The 9,977-nt window shown below is 46.9% G+C and overlaps 1 protein-coding gene across 1 annotated transcript; it reads right to left on the reverse strand.

The window, feature by feature from the left end:
• Positions 1 to 1,921: 1,921 nt before the first annotated feature.
• Positions 1,922 to 2,389, reverse strand: LOC138492948 (protein LDOC1-like). Its single transcript, XM_069620234.1, has one exon. It carries the CDS (start codon positions 2,387 to 2,389, stop codon positions 1,922 to 1,924), a length of 468 nt encoding a protein of 155 aa, XP_069476335.1.
• Between the last annotated feature and the right edge of the window lie 7,588 nt (positions 2,390 to 9,977).

Genomic DNA, 9,977 nt, shown 5'->3' on the forward strand with positions numbered 1-9,977 from the left:
TCAGATGCGTCTCCTGTAACAAGGCGACATCTATCTTTTGCCTTTTTAGGTACAACATGACCTTGTTACGCTTAAGGTAGCTGTTAAGCCCCTAACGTTCCACGTTAGTATCCTAAGGTCCCCCATGATTTATCAGTAGCTCCCTCCTCCCTCCCAGGTCTACTCGCCCCCCCCACCTCAAAGACCCCCATTTCCAGTTTCTCTCCCAGGCTCATATAAAAACTGACCCACCCCACCCCCCTAACCCAACCAACTTCCCAGCTCCATCCCTGGATCTCAGGCATCCCCGTGTTCGGTTCTCTCTGGAACCCAAGTAGAGAACCCGACAGGGTGTCACCCCACACACAGTGACTAACCTAAACTCAAACTGGGGTACAAAGAACAGCCCCTGGAGGCTCCCCTCCCACACTTCCGTATCCGCGCACACGGACCATGTTCCAAAGTCCTAACGCATACACTTCCGTAACAGAGTCACACAGACTATATTCCAGTCCCAATGTTCATAGCCCTACCGGGCCCGCAGCGTCACTTATCTCTTCCCGTTCCATCCGCCGTCCGCTCATCTGGCTCCTGAGGACAGTTTTGTGCATCGAGCCATTCCATGGCCTCCTCCGGAGTGTCAAAGAACAGCATCTTAGTCTTGAAGAAAACCTTCAGTCTGGCCGGGTAAAGCAACATATACTTGTACCCAGCTGCCCGCAATCGTCTCTTAACCGCCCCAAAGTTCATGCGACTGCGCTGCACTTGCAAGGTGTAATCGGGGTAAGCAGTAATGGTCACCTCTCCTCGCCGTATGGTGCCCCCCTTACGAAAGTGTTCGAGGATCCTTTCCCGATCCCGATAATTGAGGATCTTGGCGATCACAGGCCTAGGCGGGTTCCCCGGAGGTGGTCTCCTGATCAAGGCCCTGTGCGCCCTCTCCACCACGAACCCCTGCGACAGGGCTCCCCCAGTGATCTCCTGCAGCAGCAAGTTCTCAATAAACTCCGTGGGATTCTGGCCTTCAGCCCCCTCCGGCAGGCCCACGATGCGAACGTTGTTTCTCCGGGCACGTCCTTCCGCCTCTTCAGCCCTACTTTCCAAGTTGCCCACTCGCTGCACCAGGGCATGGATATCACGCTTATGTGCGGTGCAGTCCGCCACAGTAGGGCCCATCTCCTTTCCCAAAGTTTCCGTGCGCTCAGCCAGGGCTCGCACATCCTGCCTCAGGAGGTTCACGTCCTCCTGCACCGCCCCAACCTGTAGTTCCATCGCAGTTTTCAATTCGGCCACAGCAAGTTGGAGCTTGGTCTCCCACGTCGCCTTCAGGACCGCGATCGCAGCGAGGACCTCCTGGTTCGCGCCACCGGCGGCCATCTCCTTGGTCTGAGCCTTGTCCTTGCTCCTGGCTCCTTCCGGGCCAGGCGGTGTCTTGGCGTATTCGTCGAGCGTGGGCTGTTTATTCTTCACCCTCAGAGGCTTGTTCGACATATCTCCAGTCAGGAGCGTCCTTCTGGCTGCGCTCCGGTCCAAGGCAGGGAGGCACTATGCCCATACACCACAACTCAGTTGAGATTCCCGGCTCGCCCAACAATCTCAGGCACCGCTGTTGTCCGGCGCTCCCCCCAGATGGGCAGGGTCGCGCTGCCCCCTTCGTACCGCTGAGAGGGCGCACGTATGCTGCGGTCCCGATCCACCGCTCCTTTGTCCCCTTGTCAAGCGGCGGCGGCCATTTTGTCGTCCGTCGAGGTCTCGCCACCAGTGCTTCACTCGGCTCCTAAGTACACGTGCGCAATACGAACCCATGTAAAAATGTATCCTCGCGTGCAGCCGAACTTCATGTACACAGTCTTCACAATCTTAGCCGAATCGCAGCGTTCCTCGCGCGGTATCAGTCGGATTATGTACGGATCAGCGGGAGCTCCCGTCCAGGCACGTCTTTTCACATGGCTTCCAAGCCACGCCCCCAGGACATAAGGTCCTTATGACCTTGCCTTAGATCTAAAAGCCTTTCCTGCGTGGCTACCGAAATCTCTTGCCGACCAAACATGGACCTGAGACTGTTGGAGAACGCTGGGTAGGAATCCAATATAGCGTTTCCGGAAATGACTAACGGAGTAGCCCAAGCAAGGGCGGGGCCCGTTAGGTGTGAAATAAGAAAGCCCACTTTGTCCTTATCGGTGGGGAAGAATCGAGATTTAAACGTAAACTGGATGGTGCAACTATCAAGAAATTCTTTTAACCTATGAGGGTCACCATCATATTTGCCCGTGGAGAGGGTAACGGGAGGGGTTTCAGAAAAGTCCCGGGCAAACTGTTGCTTCAACTGTGCATTGTCCTGTTTAAGACTCTGCATTTCAAGAGACATGGACTGCATAGCAGCCATCAATTGCTGCATTTGTTGTTCCATCCCAGCACTATCGCTCCGACCAGGTTAATGAGCAGTGGCGTCGCTAACTGTGACACTCTAATCCGGCAAATCAAATGAAAACCCACAAGCGGGTGAATGTACATACAAGTTTCCACCAACCTGGTCAGAACGCCGGAACCGGGACAGCAACGGCGGAAATGAAGAGCCTCCCTGAGAGCCCTGAGCCCCCTACCCCTTCGGAAGGAAAGAAAACCTCAACAGGGAGAGGCAGGACCCCCAGGGAAACCCTCAAAGGGGAAAAAACCCTGGACGCGTTGTCGGAGATCCTTGCAGAAAGATGGCTATCCAAGGCACAGAACTCCTGGCTCGATGGCAGTATCACAGGTTCTATCGGGAGAAAATAACAGGTAAATATAGGAGGAAACCAGAATAGAAGAACAGAATTAATACAGGTGAGTATGTTCTTACGGATGATGTTGGTAGATTCTAGCTGTTGATGAGAGGTGAAGATTTCTCGGAGTGAAAGGTAAGTAAGGACTGGAGTTCTAGTTCCTTCAGGAACTTTTGTAGTAATGAGAGGAAAGAATACTAAACAGGAGCAGGAAAGAACGGATAAAAAACTAACCAGGAACGGAGAAGAAACAGAGGACCGGGGAAGGAACTCACCGAGTCAGGAAGACTTGGGATTCCGCTGTTTTCACTTTGTAATAAAGGCTTGGGATAGGATAGCGAACGGGTTCCCGGAAATGCAGGCTGAACGGTAGTAATAGCTGGAAGGGAGCACTGGAAGGGAATGCTAGACGGTAGGAGAGAAAAAGGAATAAGTAGTCACAGGCAGGATAGCTTGGATACACGAGAGTAAGGAGTACCTAGAATTCGAACTTACGGAGCGTCATGCAAGTCAGTAGCGACGCGAGAGGGCGAAAGCCTTCGGTTCTGAAATAGTGCCACATGACTTGTCGTAAGAGTCAGCTGGTTGCGTGGATGAATCATGTGACCTATTCTTGACGTGCGCTGGCAACGCGGAACAACAGTACCGCTAAAACTGATAGCATTGTCAGGAATAGACAGCGCTGTCGTACAACAAAGCGCGGAACTGCACAGTCTCCACCTATGCAAATGTAAAAAGCAGCGATGACGGAAAGGTGTAACAAGAAGTGGACTACGGTCGGGGATGGTCATGGGACATACGCAGCTAAATCAGGAGCTACAATTTGGTTCCTGAGTGTGGCAGGGAGCGCAAATACAACAGAAGAAGGTAGAAGCGGTGCAGGGGGATTTGAGGGAATTTTCACAGCTGAACCTGAAGGCCACATTCCGGTTAATGGCAAGTGCATAGAGTGGAACAACAGGTGAAGGAAGGAAAACTGGTAGGTGCAGGGAAAAAGAACACCCCAATCCAGGAGTTACGTCAGTAGTCTAGTCCTGTGGTCTGAGCATGAGGGTGTGTGTGACAGAGGCGAAAAAAGGATCAACCTGGCAGGTGAACTGGAACTGGTACAACACAAAAATGATGGGGGGAGGGTGGCAGAGGGGGAAAATATGGAAACCATGCCAACATAGGCAAAAGTAAACACCAGTGGGCACATGTGTTCTACCATGGTCAGATTGGTAAGCACAGTTGTTCAACATGAAAATTGATGGATCGTTCCTGGAATACAGCAGGAGGAAGACTGCATTATAGAAAAATGTCCTAATCGTCATCAAACATTCTCTGATAACATATTGTTCAATAAGGGAGCACCGCGTGGTTCATTTTGGTACTCACTGAGATTGTTGCCAATGGCGATCTTGAGAGCTGTGTCTGCCATTTTGACAGCTGCATGAAGACTGGGTTCAGTGGGTGCGAAACGATAAAGAGGCAAATGGGGATACCCTTTCCAAACTGCCCTGCACTGATCACCCCCAGACTGGGAGGACTTTGTAATGTTGGGTAGGTAAAGGTGATGCCACTTGAATCATTCCCCTCTGTTCACGGTCCATCTTCCTCAGTTAGTCCTAGATGGAAGATGGCAGTGGGTGGGGATGGCTTGGCTTCTAGGTGGCAGTTTCTCTGTCTAGGCAGGTGAGTAGCATGATTCGCTGTAACGCCAGGTGACAAAGGCAGTTTGTTAGGTGGCAAGAAACTACCCCTGCTTCCTGGGTGATTCATGGTCACTTAACACAGTCCTGTCTACGCATGGGTCTTCTTCGCCTGTGAGGCCCTGATTCATGATGGGTGCGGGTGGGGATCAATCACAAGGTGGGGGATTACAAGGTTTGCTCAGGCAGAAGGGGCAGCTTGGTTCTGTCACAGTCCCTTTTTGATAATGATGTTATGTGGCATTGAATGATGATTACAGATGTTAAGCCCCATGCTACTCACACTACCTACAAGCATGAAGTCACTGTGACGAGCGGGGGAAAGTGGAAATTAAATATAAAACAACAGAGACATTGATCCCGGACCCTCCAAACAGATAATGCATTAACAATAATGGAGGCCCCAAACACATCACATATTTTCAAAGTACGGAAGGTATGACTTCTCGCCAGCTGTCACGGTTTTCTTGCAAACTTTTCTAGAGTGGCCCGAAATCTCTTAGTCTCTGTCGTAGTGGAAAAAAAAGATAGGAAGGTAGTTTGAAATGTGGAGGATGCTGGGAACATGGAACAGGACCCAGTGCACCCCACAGTAATCAAAATGTACCCTGAAAAATCTCATCAGCACCCATAGGATAATCACACCCCACAAAGAACTCTCTGATGTCTCCCCTGGTGTCTGGTTTTTGATCTTCACCGCCTTCATTTTTTCTTGAAATGTTCCCCTTGCTTTGGTCTGAACTTTCATTTCTAAGAAGATGACTCTCAAATGTATGTGTTTGCGTCCATTGGCCGGATTAAGATACTGACAAAAGTGGATCAGGGAGCTGGAAGTGCTTGAGTTGGTACTACTGGTTTGGTTTTTCTGTAACATGTGTTTGTTGTTGGCTGTTGGTTCTCAACCTGTGTCCTTTCATCCTTACAATTCCTCTACTGCTGTTTACTGTGGCTTACATTGTGTTTGTATTACCCTTTGCTTTGACTCTCATCATCATAACATTTTATTTTGGTTTTATGCCATTAACAATAAAAATGACATACATAACAAAATCCATCCAGATTGGGATCAATTCATTTCAAGCAGCAAACCTTAAATGTAAAATTAAAAATTAAAATAAACAAATTAAAATTATCCTAAGAGCAGAATTTCACTGAAAACATGTATACTAATATATGTTTAGTCAGTTGAACAAGAACCCCACTTAATGAATTGGGCATGTTACCACAATATGTATCTTAAACACTCTTTTGTTTAGGCCATATCTATAAAGCTCACCAGGATATACAAAAACTGAGGCTTGACACAATTTATCAGCAACCCATAGCTTCCTTACATGATCTAGTATTGCACTCAAGGAAATGTGGCTTTAAGCACTGTAAGGGCGCAGAGGTAAGGTGCGGATACAAAAGTGGCGTAGTTTTGGCTATAAACTTATTAACCAAAAAAAAGGATTGGGAAAAACGGCCTCTCTGTCCCTAAAGCTAAGAGGGGGTTTCCTGCTTCAAACAAAACTAGTGAAACTGTCAGGATGTCAAATCAAAATATGTCTGTCACTGACGTGTCCCAAAGACCTACTTTTTAAAAAAAAGAGTTTCAACATTTTTTATGTGAGCAATCAACATGCATGACACTCAAAAGTCATTAATAATTAGAACAAAAACAATGCCAAAGATAATACATAGCAAATCAACAGGATTGGTCAAGAAGATGACCTTAGCTTATATTCATGCCAGACATGTATTGATGAATGAGATTGGTTAGCTTTTAGAGAAGTTTTATAAGTGGGTGAAGAAACAAGATGAAATGAAACACATAACTAACACGACAGACGCAACATAACACAGACATAGGGAAAGGATTGGAAGGGGTAGAGGAGTACATAGTAATAACATTGATGATGATCTGCATTAGATAAAAAGTCATTTCAATGTATATTTGCATAGTAAAGCAGGGGAGGAAGCCAAACAATGTTCTAATCTATGAATATTACAGATATTATTCCGCCAGCAATTATAGTGAATGTGATGTACATTTTTCCAATGAGTGGTAATAGTTTGAAGTGCTACTATGAGACATAAATCAAAAAGCATTCTAATATGATCATTGGCAATTGTGGTTTGTAAAAGATTGCTCCCGAAGATGAGAATCTTGAAACAGAAATCTTGTTGGGTTTTAAAAATGAGTTTGATTGTATGCCATACCGAAACCCAGAAGGGCTTAACATATTTACATTCTACAAATATGTGTTTAAAAGAGCCTGAGACTTGTAAGCAACTCCAGCAAAGATCATTAGGTAGGAGGCCACGTTTGAAGAGGGGTACAGGGGTAAAATAGGCTCTGTGGTGGAAGAAGAATAGAGTTTGAGTTAAGCTGGCTGGTTGATGAAGTAATTTGCGGGATATGCTTTCACTGTGGGGGCCAGACTAATTGACAATTTGGGAGTGAGATATCATTTTCCCAGTCATTGTGTAGTACGCCCACTGCTGAAGTAGAAATTAGGGATTTGTAGAAGAAGGAGGCAGTACTGTTTAGTTTCAATATAGAAAACAGTCTCAACACGTCAGGTGTGCTGGAGTTATGAATAAGCAGATCATAATTTTCAAACAGAGCAGCAATAATAAAAAAATATTGCCTCCTGGCAGAAGCAGGCACTTGGTATTTGATAGCAAAGTCTCTAAAAGTAATGGGAACATTTTGTGCAAAAAATTGGTTACAATATGTAATGTTTTTAGATAGCCATGGCTTCCACAAAAAATCGATTTGTCTCTTACCTTAATGAGGGGATTGAGCCAGATAAGAGGGGAGATAAAAGAAGACATGTTGGTTAGGGATGGAAACATATATAATTTGAGATAGGTTGCAGATTGGCGAATACATGCACATTTCATAAGTTTGGTTTTATTTTTGATAAGGTAAACATCTGACATTTGAATTTGGGAAGCCATAGCTCTCTCCAGAAGTACCCAATTAGGCAAGTGTACTAATTCATCCTGAATAAACCACATCTGTTCTTGTTTAATAATAAAGGCCATGTGATATTTCCTAAAGTCAGGAAAGTTGATACTGGTTTTATTTAGTTTATTAAGTGAAATTCTACACCTTCACTTCCCCCATACGAATCCAATTAGGCAGGAATCTATGGATTTAAAAGGAAAGGGGGAGGGGTATAGGTAACATATATAGAAGATATAAAATCACAGGGGAGATCATCATCTTGATGGTTTCTAATCGGCCCCACCAGGAGACAATGAAGTTACAAGTTATTTAACTCTTCCTCCTTCTTTAACCCTTCCTCGTTCCCCTTTCCCTTCTTCTCTCCTCTATCCTCCTAGTCCTAATGCATAGTCCTCTTCACTATCATCACCCCTCCTCCTCCAGTTACCCCCAGTCCTTCTCTCACTGCCCTAACCTTCTTTACCCCCCCCACTGCCAACAACTCTGCCCTTATGAACACTGCTCTCTGGAATGCCAGATCTATCTGTAATGAAACTGCAGCTACCCTTGATTTATTCTTTCGCCTCAACCTTAATTTCCTCTGTCTTACTGAAACCTGGATTCCCCCTCATAACACCTCGGTCCCCGCGTCCTTGACAACCTCCTCTTCCTCCTTCATTCACACCCCCCACCCCTCTGGCCGTGACGGAGGCGACGGTCTCCTGTACCAACCCAAATACATCTCCTCCTCTTCTTCTCCAACTCTCCCCTCTTTCCCTTCCTTTGAATTCCTCTACAGATCCTTCTCCACTCCCCACCCTATTTCCTTCCTGATCATCTATCGCCCCCCTGGCCCTCTCTCTTCCTTCTATGAAGACCTAGATCACCTCCTCTCGCTTATCTCTCCCTCCCCCTCTCCTCTAACTGTACTTGGCGACTTTAATATCCATCTTCCTTCTCCCCTCCTCCCCATCCTCGACTCCTACCTCCTCTCCCCCTTCCCTCATCCCTTACTCATTCCTCTGGGTCAAATCTTGACCGTATCTTCAATTCCTCCTATCCTTCCTCCCCTGTCTCTTCTCTTCCTGTTTATCTCTCAGACCATGCTTTACTCTCATTCTCACTATCTCCTCTCTCGCACTCCACTACTGCTAATCCCTCCCCTCCAATCTACTCGCGTCGTGACCTTCATAATTTTGACTCTACCCTCTTTTCTGACACTTGTTCAGCTTCTCTTCCATCTCCCCATGACTTTGCTCTACTCTCTGCGGATGATGCTCTCTCTTCCCTTTCCTCTTCTATCTCCACTGCCCTAGATCAACTTTACCCTCTTTCTCTCTTTCGTCCTACTCGGAAGCCTTCTCAACCCTGGCTTACCTCCCATCTCTGTTCTATGCAGCGCCTTCTCTGGCGTTTAGAGAGACTCTGGCTCAAAACTCCCTCGCTTTCTAATCAAACTTCTTACTTTTCTTACCACGCACTTTATAACTCTTGTCTTGCAGCAGCTAAATCCTCCTTCTCCAGTCTCAAGCCTCCCACCCTCGTCAGATTTTTCAAACTCTCTCCCGTCTTCTCTCTCCTCCAACTCCTGATCCCTCAACCAACTCCACACTCTCTCCTTCTGACTTTGCCAATTTTATCTCCTCCAAAATCCTCACACTGCGGCAAAAAATTAACTCCCTCTCTGACTCTCCCTCTCCTCCTCCCCCCTCTCCTCCCTCTTCTACTATGTCCATCTTCTCACCTGTCTCCCCTTATAAAGTCTCCTCCCTTCTATCCAAAGCCCACCCCACGTCCGCCCCCTCTGACCCTCTCCCCTCCGTTCTTATCCCCAAGATCTACCCTCTTCTTATACCTTACCTTACCACCTTCTTCAACTCCTGCCTCTCCTCATCAACCTTTCCCTTTATGTTCAAACACGCAACGATTATTCCTATTCTAAAGAAACCCTCCGCCGATCCACTTCTCACTGCTTATTACAGACCTATCTCTCTTCTACCTTTCTTTCTAAGCTTCTTGAGCGCATTGCCTACTATCAACTCTCATCCTTTGTTACTTCTTCCTCTCTCCTTCCTCCCTTCCAATCTGGCTTCCGTCCCAAACATTCCACTGAAACTGCTCTCACCTCTATCCTTAACTCACTCCCCTCTGCTCGTCATGCTAAGCAATCCTCTATCCTTATTCTACGTGATCTCTCTGCAGCTTTTGACACTGTCGATCATCCACTCCTACTCCATACACTTTCCTCCTTCGGATTTAAAGGCCCTGTTCTAAAATGGCTATCCTCTTACCTCTCCTCCCATTCCTTTGCTGTTTCGTGGGGAGGCCAGTCCTCTCCTTCCTTTCCTCTTAACTACGGTGTTCCTCAAGGCTCTGTACTAGGTCCTTTCCTTTTCTCTCTTTACACCTCTCTCATTGCTCCTGTCATCTCCTCGTTTGGCATTTCCCATCACTTCTATGCTGACGATACTCAACTCTTTCTTTCTTTCTCCTCCTTCTCACCTGACCTCCACCTTAAACCCTCCTCCTGCTTCAATGCTATGAAGAACTGGATGTCCTCCCGCTTTCTCTCTCCTAACACCGATAAAACTGAAGTCCTTTTCTTCCCCT

The sequence above is a fragment of the Ambystoma mexicanum genome, chromosome 10 (genome assembly GCF_040938575.1).
Source record: "Ambystoma mexicanum isolate Mex_15411 chromosome 10, UKY_AmexF1_1, whole genome shotgun sequence".
Taxonomy (NCBI): Eukaryota; Metazoa; Chordata; class Amphibia; order Caudata; family Ambystomatidae; genus Ambystoma; species Ambystoma mexicanum.

Excerpts from the sequence above, each read along its gene's own strand:
- LOC138492948 (XM_069620234.1), bottom strand. The coding sequence starts at position 2,389 with ATGGAACAACAAATGCAGCAATTGATGGCTGCTATGCAGTCCATGTCT.